We start from the raw sequence: 20,844 nt of genomic DNA on the forward strand, positions 1-20,844 counted from the left end.
GGCCCACTGACCTGGGAGCTTCACCTGTAATGTGCACAAGCATCTGGAAAAATACCAGAGGCTACACAGCTTAGCTCTGAGGAAAGTGCAGCTAATGAAGTCCACCAGGGACAGCGGATGTTGCTAGGACTGCAGTACGGCACCAGTGATCAGCCTCTAGAGAAACTGTGCAGTCATTCAGGATTCTGTCTGGGAAGAGAGGGTGGTCCAGTGATCCTCTGTGTGAAAGCCATTGTGATCACCATTTAAAATCTGATTCTTCTCACCTGTGTCGGTGGGATTGAGAAAAGCAAAGGGTATCACTGACAAAGGAGTGTCTGGGTTTGATCATAAATAGAACTGGTCTCCCTTGGAATGTGAAGTCTCACAAAGGAAACATCATATTCTGTGCTATACTGGGGTCCAAGGGCATGAAGGATGTATTTGACAGTCTAGGAAGCAGGAGTTAATAGAAGCCAACTTGCAGGAAGAGATGAAGTATGCTGCTGCTAAGTCACTTCAGTCGTGTCTGACTCTGTGCGACCCTAGAGACAGCAGCCCTCCAGGCTCCCCCACCCCTGGGATTCTCCAGGCAAGAACACTGGAGTGGGTTGCCATTTCCTTCTCCAGTGCAAGAAAGTGAAAAGTGACAGTGAAGTCGCTCAGTCATGTCCGAGTCCTAGCAACCCCACGGACTGCAGCCCACCAGGCTCCTCCATCCATGGGATTTTCCAGGCAAGAGTACTGGAGTGGGTTGCCATTGCCTTCTCCTGAGATGAAGTATAGGACTCCTGAAATGAAAGCCACCATATATAAGGAGAGTTTGTCTAGTCACCAGGATAAGACTTGACAATTAGGCTTTGTGGGGAGAGGAGAGCAGGGTTCAGTTCAACCTCCATGCTGATTAGATCTCTCGGTGGTATTTGAACATCCTAGAATAGAGAGGGCTGGTGTTATTTATAGAATAGAGAAGAGCTCAAGCTTTAGGGGCCCAGGTCCTGAGCTACAGGATCTTGCTTCAAAAAATTGCAATATAGAAAAGAGAAGACCTTTCCTTACCTTTGAGGAAAGCTGACATCATAGATTCCATAACATACAAGGAGCATCAAAGCCCAGGAGCAGGTCAGCACATCCAATGAGGTGGCCAAAAGGGAGGCTGGAGACCTCGGGTTGCTGATGTGGAGACCTAAGGGAAGGGTTGATGGAAGAAATAAGTCACAGGGAACTACAAGCAAGCAGAGATGCTAACAACTAGCCCACAGTCACTGGGAATGAGAGTTTCCCTGTGATGGTTACAACAGTGTATCAGCAGCTTGGGGATTCAAACTGGCCACTAGGGCCACATAATGGAGAAACACCGGCTAAAACAGTGGAGAGATTAGGGTAGTCAAGTTAAGGGAGGATGGCTCCAATACTCTGGCCACCTGATGCAAAGAACTAACTCATTTGAAAAGACCCTGATGCTGGAAAAGATTGAAGGTGGGAGGAAAATGGGACGACAGAGGATGAGACGGTTGAATGCATGACCGACTCAATGAAAATGAGTTTGAGTAAGCTCCGGGAATTGGTGATGGACAAGGAAGCCTGGCTTGCTGCAGTCCATGGGGTCTAAGAGTTGGACATAACTTGAGCAACTGAACAGAACTGAGGGACACATGGCATGCTGAAGTCCATGGGGTCACAAAGAGTCAGACACAACTTAACCACTGAACAACAACAATCCTATAAAAGGCAAGTGGAGGGCTGTCCTAGTTACAGCAGAAAGCAAAAGAGTGACCCCTGTTGGGTGGCAGCTCCCCCAGACACTGCCCCCTACAGGCTGTTGCCTCAGCAGCCCCTCTACCTGCCCTACTGCTGCTCAGATCTGCCAGGCAGCTCCCAGCTCTTTCCTAGTGTCTGAGCAGTAATGTTGAGTGAGAAGGAAGATAAACGGGCACAGCGGGTGCTGTTTCTTGGACTCTGCAGAGGCAGGCTGCTTTTGCAAGAGCTCTAGGTTATTGTGCAACTTGCTGGTCTTCTCTGGACCTTGGATTCCTGGACATCCGTGAAACACAGACACCGACGCTGCCACTAAACTCTCAGGGCTGCAGTGAGGAACCGATGCGATCCTGAGCTGAGGGTGCTCTTTGAACTCTCGTGTGTGTTTAGTGCCATGAACAGCAGCACGTGTCCAGAACCCAGGTGGGGGAGAAATTGACTGAATCAACAAGCCATAATTTGTTCTCCTTTTCTCTGGAAACTGGCACTGGAACCTCAGGTTACTGCACAGGTATAAATAGGCAATAGTGGCTGAGGAACGTCAATTTGCGTGGAGGTTCTGAAACCCTAGAGGAAGCAACTGTGTTTCTGTCCTAGCCTCTCAATTTGCTTTCCTGGGTCCAGTGAGTATCTTCCTGCCTGAATGGGTGCTTTATCCTACTGGTGCTGAGGAAGGCAGGGTCTATATAGCTGTTCCAGTCTAGGAGGCTGAGTGTTGGAGGAGGAGCACAAGGTAATAATGGATGCTCAGCACTGTGTTCCTTTTGTTTGGTGGGAGATGTGTTTCCTGGGCTGGGAGAAGGGGAGAGTTCGATGTGACATCCAACCGGATCTCTGATGCTATTGTCCCCGTGGAAAATGCAATTCATTGTCCTCTTGGAAGGAGGCCCTTCTCTGGCCAGAAAGCCCCTTCCCTCCCACTACCTCAGCCTGCTTGGCAATGCTCGGTCCTTTGCACAGGTCCCTCAGGCTTTCCTCCACGTCTCTGCAACTTCCACGATTATTTTACATTCTCTAAACATTACAGTTTCTCTCTGAGAGAGGAAAGAAGCCCAACACTGGCAGTGACGCACATCCTTCACCCTGATCTCACTTAGCTCCTGTGTCCCTTTCTGATGGTAACCAGAAGCTCTATTGGACATGGGCTTTCCTCCTCTGAAGCCAGCTTCCCCCTGATGGCACCCATCTTACGCGTCCTCTCTACCAAGAGGCCCCTGTCCCAAGTCCTCTCAGGAGGCCTGGGCAGGACTCTAGGTGTGCCAGGAACTTTCCTGGTGGAGCCCAGAAATGACAAATCCTGGAAAATAAGCAGCCATGCCCCATTCTGTGCACAGGACAGACCTTACCAAGCATTAGCACTCTGGCTTTTTTTTCAGATAGCACTGCAGACTCCAGTCCTAGCCTGTCCAGAGCAGCGAGAGGAAACAAGCCAGCATTGTAAGAGGTAAAGCATTGGACTTACTGGTATAAAAAGGGATAAGAGGTCCAGAGAGGGAAGGGTCCCACCTGAGGGCCCTCAGTGAGTCCCTCCTGGGGTGACAGTGGCCTCAGTGAGGAATTCTATATCCTGGTCACAGTGCCCCTGGCAGGGATGACAAGCCCAAAGAGGGATGGCACAGAGCGTCTGAGAGTAGAGTCATGTGCTGGCAGAGCAGGACGGAGGCCCGGCTGGTCCGCTCATGTCCTCCCTGGCCAGACCTTATCCTAACTTTCCCTAAACTGTTTTCGGAGCCCTGCTTCTCTTGGCCCCAGAGGATGGGAGAGGAGATGACGGAAGGGCTTCTCCTGCCCTCCAGGAGCTGGGCCAGCCCTAATCCTCGTCCTTGGACCAAGAGCAGCCCCTCTCTCTGTTCCTCTGCCCAGGACATGCTTCTCCTCCCTCTCTCCGTGCTGCTCCTGCTCACACAGCCCTGGAGACCCCTGGGAGCAGAAATGACTTTCTATTCCCAGAAAATACTGCCCAACGCCTGTACCCTGGTTATGTGTAGCCACCCAGAGAATGGCTTGCCTGGTCGTGATGGACAAGATGGGAAAGAAGGTCCCCGGGGAGAGAAGGGGGATCCAGGTAGAGCTGGGACCATGGGCTTGCCCTGATGGGAAGGGGTGGGCACTGGAATTGTAACCAACCCCAAAACTCTGAATCTTCTGCTGTGGAAATCTTGCAGATGGTCTTTCCAGGAGGGTGGGTTTCCCCCAGATCTTCAGTCCACCTGAGACATGGCTTTACTGGTTGGCAAAGACTGGCTTGCCCAAGTCCCCAGCTCCATAACCACCTGTGCTGATTCCTCCCCTAGGATCTTCTAACCCAAACCACCCCAAGAATGTACAAACAATGAGTGGATGACTGGTATTTGGAGTCCCCTGCTGCAGAACTCATTGGGCTTACCAAGTGGTGCTAGTGGTAAAAAAAAAAAAACCTGACTGCCAGTGAAGGAGATGTAAGAGATGCAGGTTCGATCCCTGGGTCAGAAAGGTCCCCTGGAGGAGGGCATGGCAACTCTCTCCTGTATTCTTGCTTGGAGAATCCCACGGACAGAGGAGCCTGGCAGGCTTTGGGCCACTGGGTTGCACACGTCTGAAGTGCCTTAGTACACTCATGTAGGAGACATAGGAGATATGGGTTTGATCCCACGGTTGGGACAATCGCTTGGATAGAAAATGGCAACTCACTCTGTTATTGCCTGGAGAATATCATGGACAGCTACAATCCACAGGCCACAATCTGTCAGGCTACAATGCACAAAGAGTCAGATGCGACTGAGTACACACACTCCAAAACTTAACTGTTCTTCATTCGTATTAAATGTTGCCTCTGAAGAATGTTAAATATTTTTGAACTGATGACAGTGTTGTAAGTTTCAGTTTAATCATCTGTAGATGAGAATAATATTGGCCACACAGTGACAAAGAAATGAGCTAAGGCTTCATCTTTTTTGGTGGGTCTTCCAGATAAAGTTTTATCCTTCTGCTATCCCAACAAGCTGAATTCTCCTGAGGTTTCCAAATGTATTGATTATTAAGGGAATTTTCTGGAAACACTGCCCCACAGGAGAAGATCTGGTTTTTACTGGCAAGAAGTGAGAATTTGATGAACCAGTGACAAGGACGAGGGGACCACTATGGCCCTAGGCCAGGGCTATGGGGGATCAATGAGGTCTTTTTTCTTTCTGGAGTTTGTGTTTTGATTGGAGAGGAAAGAAATGAACAACATTAAAGCTGAAAAGAATACATAACATCCCCAGGATTTGTAGGGTAAGAGACAAGATTCTGTCTGTCTTTTAGAAAGAAAGCAGCTTCCAACATAAACGGGTTAGGGCTTGAGAAGGCCACCAAGAAGTGATCTCAGAGGAGGGGTGGTATTCAAGATGCCAGCTCTCTCTAGCTCCCCGAGAGGCCCTGAATTGAAAAGTATCCCTTCTTCTCCCTCCCTGCTCTCATGGCCTCCATGGTTGTGCAAAGGATAGTGAAGTCGCTCAGTCATGTCCGACTCTTTGTAACCCCGTGGACTGTAGCCCACCAGGCTCCTCTGTCCATGGGATTCTCCAGGCAAGAATACTGGAGTGGGTTGCCATTTCCTTCTCCAGGAGATCTTCCCAACCCGGGATTGAACCCAGGTCTCCTGCATTGCAGGCAGATGCTTTAACCTCTGAGCCACCAGGGAAGCCTGTCCAAAGGATTCAGATCAGTTCAGTTCAGTTCAGTTCAGTTGCTCAGTCGTGTCCGACTCTTTGCGACCCCATGAATCGCAGCACGCCAGGCCTCCCTGTCCATCACCATCTCCCGGAGTTCACTCAGACTCACATCCACCGAGTCCGTGATTCCATCCAGCCATCTCATCCTCGGTCGTCCCCTTCTCCTCCTGCCCCCAATCCCTCCCAGCATCAAAGTCTTTTCCAATGAGTCAACTCTTCGCATGAGGTGGCCAAAGTACTGGAGCTTCAGCTTTAGCACCATTCCTTCCAAAGAAATCCCTGGGCTGATCTCCTTCAGAATGGACTGATTGGATCTCCTTTCAGTCCAAGGGACTCTCAAGAGTCTTCTCCAACACCACAGTTCCAAAGGATGGGCAACCTCTAATGCTCCCTTCTAAGGAGTGACTTGCTTCCAAGATACCTGCTGCCCTCCCCAGCCAGGGAAAAGCCCAGGAGAGGCTCAGCCAGGGACCAGGTGTCTCTGCCTGAGCACACTGCACCAGGGGGTCTGGAATGCGGGGTCCATCCTCCAGGCTCCCATTAATTGCCTAGTGAGAATTGGAACTAAGAGCAAGACACAATGTCCAGCACAGAGGCTCTCACCACCCATCAAATACCCCAGTCTCCCACCACCTGCACAGTCTTTCCCAGGCAAGCCTGGCCCTTCTTAACCCTGGGGGAGTGGTTTCCAGATCTGAAATGTCATCTCTCCTCTCCAGGTCTCTGAATCCTCTTCAGCCTTGAAGTCCTGTTTCCTATGAGTACGTGTGTGTCCATGGGTTGCAGGTGCTCAGATGGGACGAGGGACATCTCATAAGCTGTTTTCTTCACTCATAACCTGTACCTCACAGTTTAAAATTCAGTGACAACTTCCTTGCAGACCAGGACCTGGTGCTGACATTTACTTCCTGCTCAGTGCTAGGCAGAAAGCCATGTTCCACAGAGAGATTCTCAGTGCACAGAGAGATGAAATGAGGAAATGAACAAATAAGTGAATGAACAAGTTAGTAGTAACTAACAGATTTCTTTTGTTATCTTTTTGCACGTGAATGCTTTGCTCACAACAGTCAAAAGATGGAAACAACCCAAGTGTCTATCAAGATTTATCCACGGTGGATGAATAAAGAAAATGTATTGCATTCATACTATAGAACATTTCTCAGCCATAGAAAGGAATGAAGTACTGAGATGTGCTGCAAATTGGATGAGCCTCAAGAATGTCACTCCTAGTTTAAAAAGGCAGACACAAAGGGTCATACATTGTATGTATTTATATAAAATATCCAGAATAGGTAACAGAGACAGGCAGCTGCCTAGAGGTAGCCGGGGCCTGGGAGGAAGCAGGGATGGAGTGATAAATGGGTATGAGGTTTACTTTGGGATTAATGAAATAGTCTTGAACTAAACAGTAGTGGTAGTTGTACAATTATGTCATTGTTCTAAATGCCACTGAATTGTATACATTAAATGACTAATTACAGGTAATTCCTGGAGGTCCAGAGGTTAGGATTCGGTGTTCTCACAGCCAGGCCTCAGGTTCAATCCCTGATTGAGGAACTGAGATCCTGCAAGCTACACATCACAGTAAAAAAAAAAAAAAAAAAAGGTTATTTTTATATTATGTGAATTTTATCTCAATGAAAAAAGTATAACCAAACTCACAGAATTGAGTGTATAATTCTTGAATCAATAGGCATTTCTCCCTTTAGTCTCTGAATGCAAATCTCTTATAATTTCAGACTTAGGCAGCCTTCTTAAGGTAATGTGATTTTTTAAAATGTTTGGTCATTTTTCCAAATTAGTATGTGGTCACTAAATACAAAAAGAAGAAAATTAAAATTGCCTGAATTGTGCCCCTTAGAAAGAACAACTGTTAACACGTGTGTGCGCTCTTCTTGTGGCTTTTTCAATGTGTGTTACATGTGCACATGCCTGACACAGGCGTGGACATGTTGAAGAAACCGAATCATATTAAATAGTGTTTATAACTTACTTTTATCACTTAATAATGCACAATAATGTCATCTATCTTCCATAATTCTAAAAGCATGTTAGTTTTTTCTCCTCTTTATATTAAAATAGAATTGATCTATAATATATTAGAATCATATGTACCTCATAATAATTCATATTTGCATATATTGTGAAATGATTGTCACAATAAGTCATCAACACACATAGTTACGATTTGTGTGTGATGAGAACTTTTAAGATCTGCTTGCTCAGCGATGTTCAAGCATGCAACCCAGGATTACTAACTATAGTAACTTCACTGTACATTGTATTCCTGGGACTCACCTGTTTTTTAACTGGACACTTGTACCTTTTGAAGATTTCTATCCATTCTGCCCACTTCTCAACCCCACCTCTAGCAACCACAAATCTGTTCTCTGTATCTGTGAGTATGTCGTTTCTATTTGTTTTCTTAGATTTCACATATGAGTGAGATCGTATAGCGCCGCCTTCTCTGTGACTTATTCCACTAAGCACAGCGCCTTCAGGGTTCACCAGTGTTGCTGCAAACAGCAGGATTTCATTCCCTTTATGCCTGAATGATGTCCCATTGTATGTGCACCCTGCACTTTCTACACCCGTTCATCCATCCACAGATACTTGGGCTCTAGGCTGCATCCACGTCTGGGCTACCATGAACGACGCTGTAATTAACTTGGGGGTGCATATATCTTTTCAGGTTAGTGTTTCCATTTTCTTTAGTTGAATGCTCAGAAGTGGAATTGATGGATTATACGGTAGCTCTCGTTTTAACTTGCTGAGAAACCTCCATACTGTCTCCGTAGTGGCTGTTCCAGTTTACATCCCTACTGCACAAAGCTTTCCTTTTCTCTACTTCTCCAGCACTTCCTATTTGGTGTCTGATAATAGCCATTCTGAGAGGTGTGAGGTGACAGCTCATTGTGCTTTTGATTTCTATTTCTCTGGTGGTAAGTGTCAGGTGTCATTTCTGACATAAACCTTTGGTTCCAGGAAGGGGGAGGGGAGGGAGTCCTTGGTCCAGGGTATAAGCTGACAGACTTAACTGCCATAAATACCGTGGCCTTGGGGCAGGGGCAGGTGCACTGTATGCAAAGTCAGGTGGGTCTAGGTTTGGATCTGCCTCCAGTTCTGCAAGCCTGTTCCTTCTCCTGTAAAATGGAGATGTGAACAAGCATTTCCTATATCGCCACTGGATCAGACACCTGGAGGGGGAGTGTCTACACCCTACGGAAACCTGAAAGAATGCAAGAGTCCTGACCCTGCAGGCAGCTGGCTCCTCCTGGGCCGGGATCAGCTTTATGTCCATCTCTTCTTGTCACAGGTTCACCAGGACCTGCAGGACGAGCAGGAATGCCAGGACCAGCTGGCCCCACTGGGCCGAAAGGAGACAATGGCTCTGCTGGGGAACCTGGGCCAAAGGGAGATACTGGACCACCTGGTGAGAAGCTGGGCATGGAATGCAGGTGTCTGCAGATGGCGTGCTGCCGCTAGGCCATGGCAGTAGGCGCGCACAGATTCTGCCCCAGGAAGAGGAAGGTCATTCTCAAGGTGGCATGGGGTTATTTCAGGGAAGAATGGAGCTCCTGGGGAGGGTGGAGAGTGAGGGCAACATCTTCAGGAGGAGGCTGCCTGTCTGACTTCTATTACAGCCCCATCTTTTATGCATTCCCACTTCCACGGAGATTCAGTGTCACTGACTGGGCTGGTCCTTTTTCCCCAGGGCCTACAGGTATGCCTGGTCCAGCTGGAAGAGAGGGCCCCTCAGGGAGGCAGGGGAGCATGGGACCTCCAGGCACACCAGGCCCCAAAGGAGAACCTGGGCCCAAAGGTAGGAGGGTGGTATGTGGTGGGTGAGGGAGGGAGAAGGGAGGGGTGACGTTGGCAGCCTTGCTTGGGACCTCCACGCCTGGTAGGCCTGGCCTGGGCCTCTCCCCCCACATTCCCACACTGACTGAATTTCCTAGAGGAGACCAAGCGGGCAGGAGCAGTCTCCCGGGTCACTCTCTCACCTGGACCTGTGGGTGACAAGCCACACTGCTGAGGAAATGGTACCTGCTGAGCACACTCTGAGCCATGTTCCTCCAATGTGTTCCTTCCTCAGGAGGACTGGGTACCCCAGGTATGCAGGGCTCCCCAGGCCCCACAGGCCTCAAAGGAGAGAGAGGTGCCCCTGGTGAGCCTGGAGGCCCTGGACCTGCTGGGGCGGCAGGTGAGCAATGACGTGGGGCTGGGCTCATAATCCCCTGTCCCCACCACCACCAGTCACCAGGTCAGAGCTGGAATTCTAGGGAGAGAGCCAGTGTTGGGTTTTGGGAACTGTCTGTCTCCAGGGAGAGGGTGGTGTGAGCAGCAGGGACTGTCTGTATTCAGGGAAGGCTGGTTGTTAGGTTATGGGACAGTCAGTGTACAGAGAGGATGCAAGGAGAGGATCCAGGCACTGAGGGACATTTGTATGTGGGAAGGCATACTGCTGGGGGATAGGAAGTCCATGTGTGGAGGTTGAGGGGGTAGGGCATGAAAATGCTGAAATATATGTTCAGCACTCACCCATTTCTACTTCTCTTATCCAGGGCCTGCTGGAGCCATAGGTCCACAGGGGCCTTCAGGTGCCAGGGGCCCCCCAGGACTGAAGGGGGACAGAGGTACTCCTGGAGAAAGAGGAGCAAAGGGTGAGAGTGGGCTTGCAGGTAAGGAAACCTTGGGGACCCCATTAGGGTGTGGGGCAGGGAGGAGGCCTTATTCAGCTCAGCTCTCCTCTCAGGTAACCCATTTACAGGTGGGGGTCCAAGCAGGAAAAGTTGACATGGTGTATGGCGAGGTGGACTCTGGACTTAGCCTCTATGACTTGCTGGAGGACAACCTGAGCAGATTTTCTATCTGATCTTTATGACAAGACAACCTCCCTCTCCAGTTCATCAGATAACCCTGAACATCAAATAACGCAATGGATGGGAAATACTCAAGCTATGTGTATCCTCTCCTACAACCATATCACCCCCTGCAATGCAAAAGGAAGTGCTATCAGATTCCTAGAATTTGGAATTAAAATGACATCTGGTTCACAGTCAGTGAGGCACAGGGACCTGTTCAGGGGATACTGTTCAGAAGAGAACCACAGGAAATCCCATGGATGCAGAGGCCAGCTAGGTCAGCAGAGGTGGGCTTCCGAGGACTCTGTTCCACCTCCTTACCCTACCCCTAACTTGCAGCTCCACCTGGATACTCTTCACTTGAGGCCTGGGCTCTGAGTGACCCCAGGCTGTTCTGGATCTGTCTTCACTTGGCCTCTCTCTCCTGCAGAGGTCAATGCTCTCAAGAAGCAGGTGACAATCTTAGAGGGACATCTGCGACGCTTCCAGAATGCCTTCTCTCAGTATAAGAACGGTGAGTTCCTGGACCTGACCCTGAGCCAGCCCCTGATCATGGGCCTCAGACTTAGTCTAGGCTTGGCTTGTAGTTCACTTGGCTGGGTCTAAATTGGACTTGCTGGGACCATGACTGGGACTGGACCTAGACATGGGGCAGGAGCGGGGCTAAGGACAGGGCTGGGACAGAGCCATATCCCACGTGCTCCAGAAGCTCAAGTAGACGCACGGGACAAGGAGGAGGATGCGGTCCATGTCACCAGTTAAGCAGACCTTCACCACAGCCTACCCTGGGCGTGTTCCTATGACAGATGAGGGGTCACCCAACCCATGATGCATTTCTTCCCTCTGTGGGGCCAGGTGTGCAAATGCCCAGAGAAGAAGCTGCACAATCCATAGCAGCAGAGAATCCAGACATGATCCTGAGAGCCGGGGTGGGATGCTGCTTGTGTGATTTAAGGCTGCTGGGGACCTATCCTTGGTGTGTGGCCACCAAGTATCTTGCCCTAAAGATGTCCCTGGGTCTGGAAGGAATAGGCTGCCTCCAGTCTCTGGCCCATGCTGGATTCCCCTGCACCTCTTGTGGAGTTTAAAGCAGAGATTCTTCCCTAAGCCTGGATCCTAAGCAGGCAGAGGCCTCTTGGAGCACACACCTCAGTGCCCTGTGCCTTTGGGGCACTGCATCAACTGCCCCTCCTCCTTCTCTGCTCTCCCTGATGACAGTTTTGAATGCACATCACTTATCAAACCTCACTGATCCAAAAAAAGTAGGGTTTTCTGAAGGAGCAGAGCATAAAGGGGCCTGATTGGGTGAGACATAGTGTTGGCTCCTAGGAACTCAAGCCAACTAAGTACTGAAGTAGTTGGATGAGAATTCTCAGCAGTTTATGTCTTCCTTCTTGCACAATCATATTTACATATCTACTTACTATCTCATTCCCTGGTAGCTCAGCTGGTAAAGAACGTGCCTGCATTGTAGGAGACCTGGGTTTGATCTCTGGGTCAGGAAGATCCCCTGGAATGGAAATGGCAAACCACTCCAATATCCTAGCCTGGAAAATGTCATGGACAGAAGTCCCTGGTGGGCTTCAGTCCATGGGGTTAAAAAGAGTTGAGCACAACTTAAAAACTAATCCTTCATGCAGACTGCTATAAACACAGGTGAACTTGGGCATATGTGCTGGCCACATGTGCGTACCTAAACACCATCACTCAGTCCACACCACCTACATAGATGAACACACATGCAGACACAGGCACACCCATCCTGATGGACCTTGAGTCAGCCCATGTACCTCAGATGGACACATGGATGTATTCACGCATGCACACACATACCCACCCAGATGCATGGGATGTAACCAATCATGGCACACGAGCTTGCACTGACCTTGTCCAGGGCTGTCTGGGTGCCATCCTGACTATGTGGAAAATCCAATTGCTTGTTGAAGCTAATCAGAGGAAAGGGCAGTGGGTCAGGGTGCAGCCTGGGTTCAGAACCAGTCCAGTGAGCCCTCTTAGGAGCCCTGAAGATTTCCATGCAGACCCTGGAGTCAGAGTGGTGTGGATGGGATGGAATAAAAAGTGATACGTAACACGTCACATACGGGATACTGTTTTGCAGTGTACATTTTCCTTAGAAATATGAGATTAGACTCTGAAAGGTGAAGTGACTTTCCCTTTCACCTGGGCTGTCATTGCCAGGGTAGGGCTGAACACATGACTTTCTGAAGCCAGACACGGCTCTCTCCAAAGCTGATCCTACCCTGCCCTCCCGCCCCCACATAGAGCTCTCAGATGCCGTCATCCCCTGCTCAGTGGTCCAGGGAGGCTGACTGGCCATAGGATCACCTGTGAGCATATGGAAGCCAACACTGGACTGCCCTGGTGCAGAGGCCAGGACTTGGCTGCTCTCAGATGCACCCCTGTCCTCCCCTTTTTCCTCACCCCTTCACACAGCACAGAATGCTCTGAAAACTCCACATGCCCAGTCATCATGCAAGGGTGAGAGTGAGCCACCGGGTTGGTGTTTCCACACTCTTAGGAACGGCCCTGGACTCTACAGTGTCATTTCCCTGCCAAAGTCCTTCCTATTTACACAGTAATTAAAATGCTGGATTCTCGTGAACAGCACGGGGAAGAACAGAAAGTGCATGTGGGAGCTTTAGTGTCACCTTTAACAAGGTCTGATTCTCATCTACATTTGACAGTTGGGCGACTTTGGGCTTCTGCGTAAGCTCCTGAGTTCCAGGGTCCTCACCTCTTGCATGATGGATGCTTGGGGGCCAAGTGCCTTGCTTTTGTTCTATCTGGTGCCCTGGTGCCCTCGTGGGTGCTGGGGACTCCAGCTGAAGCACAGGTCTAGGTGCTGCCACATCCCCAGCCTGACTCTCCTCTTCCCCTAGTGGTGCTCTTCCCTGACGGCCAGGCTGTCGGGGAGAAGATCTTCAAGACAGCAGGTGCGGTCAAATCATATTCAGATGCCCAGCAGCTCTGCACAGAGGCTAAGGGACAGCTGGCCTCCCCACGCTCTGCAGCCGAGAACAAGGCCGTGACACAGTTGGTCAGAGCCCACGAAAAGAATGCTTACCTGAGCATGAATGACATCTCCACGGAGGGGAGGTTCACCTACCCCACTGGGGAAATACTGGTCTATTCCAACTGGGCCACTGGGGAGCCCAACAACAGCGATGATGGACAACCAGAGAACTGTGCGGAAATCTCTCCTGAGGGCCAGTGGAATGACATACCCTGCAGTGAGCAACTCCTCGTGATCTGCGAGTTTTGAGCTCCCCCACCCGCCCCAGGGAAGGGGGCAATGCCCAGAGCTGTGAGCTGCCAACATCCCAATAAAAAGATGACCCTCTGCTGCTCACGGCTTCCCCACTGAGCCACGGGATGAGGCCACAAGGCAGGCCTCCTATGTAACTCCACCCTCAGAATAAAGATTGAAACTGGCTTCACATCTGGAAGATTTGTCACAAAAAAGGGGGGCACCCTGCGACTCAGGGGCAAGGGCTAAAAGGAGGTCTCCAAGATGCCCCTGTGCAAAATCAAGGGTCTCCTTCTCAATAAGACAGGTGTCTAGCCCTCCACCTCTGCCAAACACGGACTGCATTTGACCCCACTGGTCACTGCTACCTCCTTCCCTTTGCTCTCCTGCCTTCAGTATTTTTATCCTTCAGCCTCTTTCACTCGTCTCTCCTCCTCTCCTGGACATCCACAAGGAGGAGAAGGCGCCTCAGCTCTGGCTCCCTTCTCTCCTTGCATTCACTCTAGGCTTGGGCTCATTCTCTCCCATGGTTTCAAATTCTTTCTACTGATGCCTCCCCCAGGTAGAGCCCTGTTCAGACCTCTCCCCATACCCCAGACTCCTCTCATCAAGACAAGCTGTAGCCCTGGGGCTTGGAGGTCATCGTGGCTGACTCTGGCTAACTGTGAAGCACCAACTTCTCTGGCCAGGTTGAGTGGGTTTATACCAAGTAGACTCCCCTCACCCTTAACCATCCAGGATTTCTTTCTTCCCATGACAATGTGACTATGGATGCCTCCTCAGAGAATGTACCATCTGCACAGTCCTAATCCCTTCTAAAGTTTCAAGCAGAGAGGGTGTCCAGCCATGTTCAGATTCATCCCTCAACCTCTTCCTGCCTTGAAGTTCAAGGGATGTTTGTCTCCTCTCTGCCTCAGAGATAGTCTAGGCAACCCCTTCTCATTTTACAGACATGCAATCCAAGACACCGAGAGGAAGGGAACTTGCATGGGTTGTAAGGTAGGAGACAGGGTGCCTCGGGGTTGGACCCCTGGTATTTGTCAAGTCGAGTAAAATCAAGCTTTGTTCACACCCAGACACTCCAAGGACAAAGCTAGTGGCAAAAGCTGAGCTATGCACAAGCAAAGAGATAAGGAGCCCACTGCTGAGTTCAACAAAGACTTCCCTGTCTACATGTGCGCAGGAAGAGTTCTTGGGGGTCGAAAAGGGAGAGGCCCCACCCCATAATACGTGGACATGCACCCATAGGTCTCTGTGGGTGCATCTATCTTAGAAAACAGTTTCACATGCACCTTTTGAGGGTCTATGGGCCAGTCAGGTGTGAAGAAATTAACAAGGTAATTGGCCAAAGGTAAACAATGATCTGGAAGGACTGTCCTATATGAGTTAGTTTATGTCACATCTTTACTGGGCTCCCTCTCATCCAGGATGCCTTCACTCCACCACGGGTGTGTGTCTCCGCTTAGCTCTGCCTTACTGCACTCCTCCTCCTCCTCAGAGAGGATGCCCATACCCTTTCTCTCTGGGGGCACATTTCTGCCTTGCTTCTGTCTTAAATAAACAACCTGCTTCTCTGTGTGCTCTGCCATGCATTGTGCTGTGTCTCTAACAATAAACTTTGTACCTAATTATAGTTTTGCCTCCTTGAGACATTCTTGCTTTCAAATGGGGGATAGAGCCAGAGTCACTTTGCTTCTAGCCTCTAGTTCCTGGTGGTGTGTTGACTAGGATTCCTGGGGTTTCATCCAGTCTACCCAGGTTCCATCCTTGGGCAGAGAACTAAGATATCTCTTCAGGAGCACTCACTGCTCTCCCTCTGAGATCAGGAGCACTGTTGCTACAACTCCTCGTGTAAAAGGCCATCAGATCCCAGAACTTACACTTTCGGCTTGTAAGTTTTTGACTATAGGCCTCTGTATATTTACTTGATTTTATTGACACATTACTGCAAAGAAATCCAGTAGAGCTATTCAAAACCCTTAAGGATCATGCCTTCAAGGTGCTGCATTCAACATGTTAGCAAATCCAGAAGACCCAGCAATAGCCACAGAACTGGAAAAAGTCAATCCTCAGCCCAATTCCCAAGAAGACTAGTAGTAAAGAATGTACTAACTGTTGGACAATTGCACTTATCTCCCATGCTAGTGAGATCATGGTTAAAATTCTGCATGCCAGTCTTTAGCATTGTGTTAACCAAGAACTTCAGATGCCCAAGCAGGGTTTAGAAAAGGAAAAGGAACCAGAGATCATATTGCCAACTTCCGCTGGATCATAGAGAAAGCATGGGAATTCCAGAAAGACATCTACCTCTATTTCATCGACTACACTGAAGCCTTTGACTATGTGGATCATAACAAACTGTGCAAAGCTCTTAGAGAGACGAGCATAACAGAGCATCTTACCTGTCTTCTGAGAAACCTGTACGTTGGTCAAGAAGCAACAGTCAGAACCCTGTGTGGAACAACTGATTGGTTCAAGATTGAGAAAGGAGTACAACAGGGAGAACTGCTGTTCCCTTGTTTGTTTAACCTACACACTGACCACACCATGAGAAATACTGGGCTGGATGAGTTACTAGCTGGATTCAAGATAGGTGGAAGAATCATCGCTACTTCAGATATGCGGATGATACCACTCTATTGGCAGAAAGCAAAGAGGAACTAAAGAGCTTCTGATGAGAGTGAAGGAAGAGAGTTAAAGAGCCAGCTTAAAATTAAATATTTTAAAAAACCCCAAAACTAAAATCATGGCATCCAACCCCATTACTTCATGGCAAAGAAGGGGAAAAGGTGGAAGTAGTGACAGTTTTCCTCTTCTGGGGCTCTAAGATCACTGCAGATGATGACTGCAGCCATGAAATCAGAAGACGATTTCTTCTTAGCAGGAAAGCTATGGCAAATCTAGACAGTGTGCTGAAAAGCAGAGACATTACTCTGCCAACAAGGTCCATATATAGTCAAGGCTATGGTTGTCCCAGTGGTCATGAACAGTTGTGAAAGCTGGACCAGAAAGAAGCACAATGCCAAAGAATTGATGTCTTCAAACTATGGTGCTAGAGAAGACTCCTGAAAGTCCCTTGGACAGCAAGGAAATCAAACCAGTCAATCTTGAGGGAAATCAACTCTAAATACTCATCGGAGGGACTGATGATGAAGCTCCAGGACTTTGGTCATCTGATGCAAATGGCCAACTCTATGGAAAAGTCCCTGATGCTGGGAAAGATTGAGGGCACAAGGAGACGAAGGCTTCAGAGGATGAGATGGCATCACTGATGCAAAGGACTTGAACTTGGGCAATTTTGGGGAGATGGTGAGGGACAGGGAGGCCTGGTGTGCTGCAGATCATGGGGTTGCAAAGAGTCAGACCCAAGTGGGTGACTGAACACACTGCAAAGAAAAATTTAAACAACATCTGTACTTCAGAAATTGGAGTGAGGCCTGAAGGAACCACAGGTTCATAGAAAGGGGTGATGAATACCCCTCCTCCAGACAGAAAACCAGCCACTCTTTCTTTTGTTCCCAGGGACCAGGAGGACTGACCTCTCTGGTCCTTTCGGAATAGGACCCCCCAAGCCCTACCCGTTCTTCCAACACACTTGCAGCCACAGTATGTATATGGGACAGCACGTCTGAAAACAAAGCCACATCTCTCAACAGCATGCATGCAGCTCAGTCTTCTGCTAAAATCTTTCTCCTGTTACTGAAAACATCCTCAATTCCTGATGGTATTTGAAACATGAATAGTAATGAGCAAACAGCTCTTCAGTAACAGCTCTTCAGACCAAGGCCATGCCTGTTTATTCTCATCAAGGGAGTTTAGAGCAGCCTGTTTATATTGCATATTGACTTATATGCAGAGTACATCATGAGAAACGCTGGGCTGGAGGAAACACAAGCTGGAATCAAGATTGCCGGGAGAAATATCAATAACCTCAGATATGCAGATGACACCACCCTTATGGCAGAAAGTGAAGAAGAACTGAAGATTCTCTTGATGAAAGTGAAAGTGGAGAGTGAAAAAGTTGGCTTAAAGCTCAACATTCAGAAAACGAAGATCATGGCCTCCAGTCCCATCACTTCATGGCAAATAGATGGAGAAACAGTGGAAATAGTGTCAGGTTTTATTATTTTAGGCTCGAAAATCACTGCAGATGGTGATTGCGGCCATGAAATTAAAAGACGCTTACTGCTTGGAAGGAAAGTTATGACCAACCTAGATAGCATATTAAAAAGCAGAGACATTACTTTGCCAACAAAGGCCCATCTAGTCAAGGCTAAGGTTTTTCCAGTGGTTATGTATGGATGTGAGAGTTGGACTATAAAGAAAGCTGAGCGCCGAAGAATTGATGCTTTTGAACTGTGGTGCTGGGGAAGATTCTTGAGAGTCCCTTGAACTGCAAGGAGATCCAACCAGTCCATCCTAAAGGAGATCAGTCCTGAGTGTTCATTGGAAGGACTGATGTTGAAGCCAAAACTCCAATACTTTGGCCACCTGATGTGAAGAGTTGACTCATTTGAAAAGACCCTGATGCTGGGTAAGAATGAGGGCAGGATGATAAGGGGATGACAGAGGATGAGATGGTTGGATGGCATCACCGATTTGATGGACATGGGTTTGTGTGAATGCCAGGAGTTGCTGATGGATAGGGAGGTCCGGCATGCTGCGGTTCATGGGGTTGCTAAGAGTCAGACACGACTGAGCAACTGAACTGAACTGAAGACAAACAACTGGATCTAGTTGAGCCCAAGGGAGGCATTTTTTTCCTGAGAACAGAGGATTCTGAATTGCCTTTAGAAGGACTGGCGGGCACAGGCAACCCTGTGCTACCTCTCTGGCTTCTGCCTCTCTCTGCCCATCCTCACCTCTTTCCCTTCTTTACACACCAACTTCCTCTGCGTCCAGGTCTCAAGATCAGAGAGATCAGAAACTCTTGGTCCCTTGCTGACATCAATCCCTTAACTATGTGGAAATGCATCTACCTATCTCAGATGCTCACCGCTCATCCAGTCAACTCACTCTGGAACAGCATAGTCCAACATGGCCATGGGATGCATGGGAGGTCACTCTGGTCTGGGAAGGTGCTCTGTGGGTGATCACTACTTATCTCAATATGTAGTTCAGTTCAGTTCAGTCGCTCAGTCATGTCCGACTCTTTGCGACCCCATGAACCGCAGCATGCCAGGCCTCCCTGTCCATCACCAACTCCTGGAGTTCACTCAGACTCACGCCCATCGAGTCAGTGATGCCATCCAGCCATCTCATCCTCGGTCGTCCCCTTCTCCTCCTGCCCCCAATCCCTCCCAGCATCAAAGTCTTCTCCAATGACTCAACTCTTCGCATGAGATGGCCAAAGTACTGGAGTTTCAGCTTTAGCATCATTCCGTCCAAAGAAATCCCTGGGTTGATCTCCTTCAGAATGGACTGGTTGGATCTCTTTGCAGTCCAAGGGACTCTCAAGAGTCTTCTCCAACACCACAGTTCAAACACATCAATTCTTCGGTGCTCAGCCTTCTTCACAGTCCAACTCTCACATCCATACATGACTACAGGAAAAACCATAGCCTTGACTAGGTGTACCTTTGTTGGTAAAGTAATGTCTCTGCTTTTGAATATGCTATCTAGGCTGGTCATAACTTTTCTTCCAAGGAGTAAGCGTCTTTTAATTTCATGGATGCAGTCACCATCTGCAGTGATTTGGGAGCCCAAGAAAATAAAGTCTGACACTGTTTCCCCATCTATTTCCCATGAAGTGATGGGACTGGATGCCATGATCTTCGTTTTCTGAATGTTGAGCTTTAAGCCAACTTTTTCACTCTCCTCTTTCACTTTCATCAAGAGGCTTTTTAGTTCCTCTTCACTTTCTGCCATAAGGGTGGTGTCATCTGCATATCTGAGGTGATTGATATTTTTCCCGGCAATCTTGATTCCAGCTTGTGTTTCCTCCAGTCCAGCATTTCTCATGATGTAGTCTGCATAGAAATTAAATAAGCAGGGTGACAATATACATCCTTGACGTACTCCTTTTCCTATTTGAAACCAGTCTGTAGGCTAACATTATCCTGAAACCAAAACCAGACCCAGCCCCCACCCTAAAAAAATACCATTAAGAAAACTACAGAACATCCCTTATGAATATTGATGTAACATCCTTAACAAAATCCTAGCAAACGAAATTCAACGGTATATTAAACAGTTTTACATCATGACCAAGTGGGATTTATAGTTGGAAGAAAAGACAGTTGTCTACACCACCACCCCCCATCAATGTAATCACATTAATAGAAAGAACAAAAACCATACTATCATCTAAACTGATTAAGAAAAAGCATTTGACAAATTTCAACATCCATTCATCATAAGACCATTCAAACTATGAATAGAAGGAAACTACCTCCACATAATCAAAGCAATATATGAAAAACCCACAAGAAACATAATACTCAATAAAGACTGAAAGCTTTTCTTCTAAGATTAGGAACAAAGCAAGGATGACTGACTGCTTTCACCATTTCTATTCAGCATACTTCCAGCCAGAGCAATTAAGTTAGAAAAATACATTTAAAAGGCATCGACATCAGAAAGGAAGAAGTAAAATCATCTCTGTTTACAGATGGCATGATCTTTCATGTAGAAAACATTAAGTCCTCAACATACAAATATACACCCACACACAGTGTTAGAACTAATTAACTAATTCAAATTTATAAAAATGAACACACACAGAATATCAATGCACAAGAATCAGTTGTATTTTTATACACTAACAATGAGCAACCCAAAAAGGAAACCTTTTAAAATCTCATTTCCAATAGCATCAAAAGAATAAATTATGATAGACCTAACTAAGGAGGTATACATTGAAAATTACAAAACATTGCTGAAGGAAATCAAAGAAGGCACAAATAGAAATATACATGTGTTTGTGGGTTGGAAGACTAAATACTGGTAGGATGTCCGTACTACCCAAAGTGATCTACAGAGTTAATACAATCCCTACTAAAATCCCAATGGCATTTTTTTTACAGATAAAGAAAAATTCACTTGGAATTTCAAGGAACCCTAAGTAGCCAAAACAATCTTGAAAAAGAAGAACTCGGATGTATCTTACACTTTCTGATTTCAAAATTACAAAGCTACAGTTTCAAACATTATGGTATTGGCATAAACACAGGTAGACACTGGAACAGAATAGACCCTCCATATATGTTCACATGATTTTCGGCAAGGGAACCAAGACCATTCAATGGGGAAAGATTAGTCTTCTCAGTAAATTGTGCTGGGA

General features: G+C 47.9%; 1 protein-coding gene across 1 annotated transcript; it reads left to right on the forward strand.

Annotated features, from left to right (window-relative positions):
* Positions 1-3,603: 3,603 nt before the first annotated feature.
* On the forward strand, positions 3,604-13,577 carry LOC128047595 (collectin-46). The gene is made up of 7 exons (XM_052639854.1): positions 3,604-3,802; positions 8,746-8,862; positions 9,145-9,252; positions 9,526-9,633; positions 9,995-10,111; positions 10,725-10,808; positions 13,195-13,577. Exons 1-7 carry the CDS (start codon positions 3,604-3,606, stop codon positions 13,575-13,577), a joined length of 1,116 nt encoding a protein of 371 aa, XP_052495814.1.
* The last annotated feature ends 7,267 nt before the right edge of the window (positions 13,578-20,844 follow it).

This window comes from Budorcas taxicolor, chromosome 5 (genome assembly GCF_023091745.1).
Source record: "Budorcas taxicolor isolate Tak-1 chromosome 5, Takin1.1, whole genome shotgun sequence".
In the NCBI taxonomy this organism is placed as follows: domain Eukaryota; kingdom Metazoa; phylum Chordata; class Mammalia; order Artiodactyla; family Bovidae; genus Budorcas; species Budorcas taxicolor.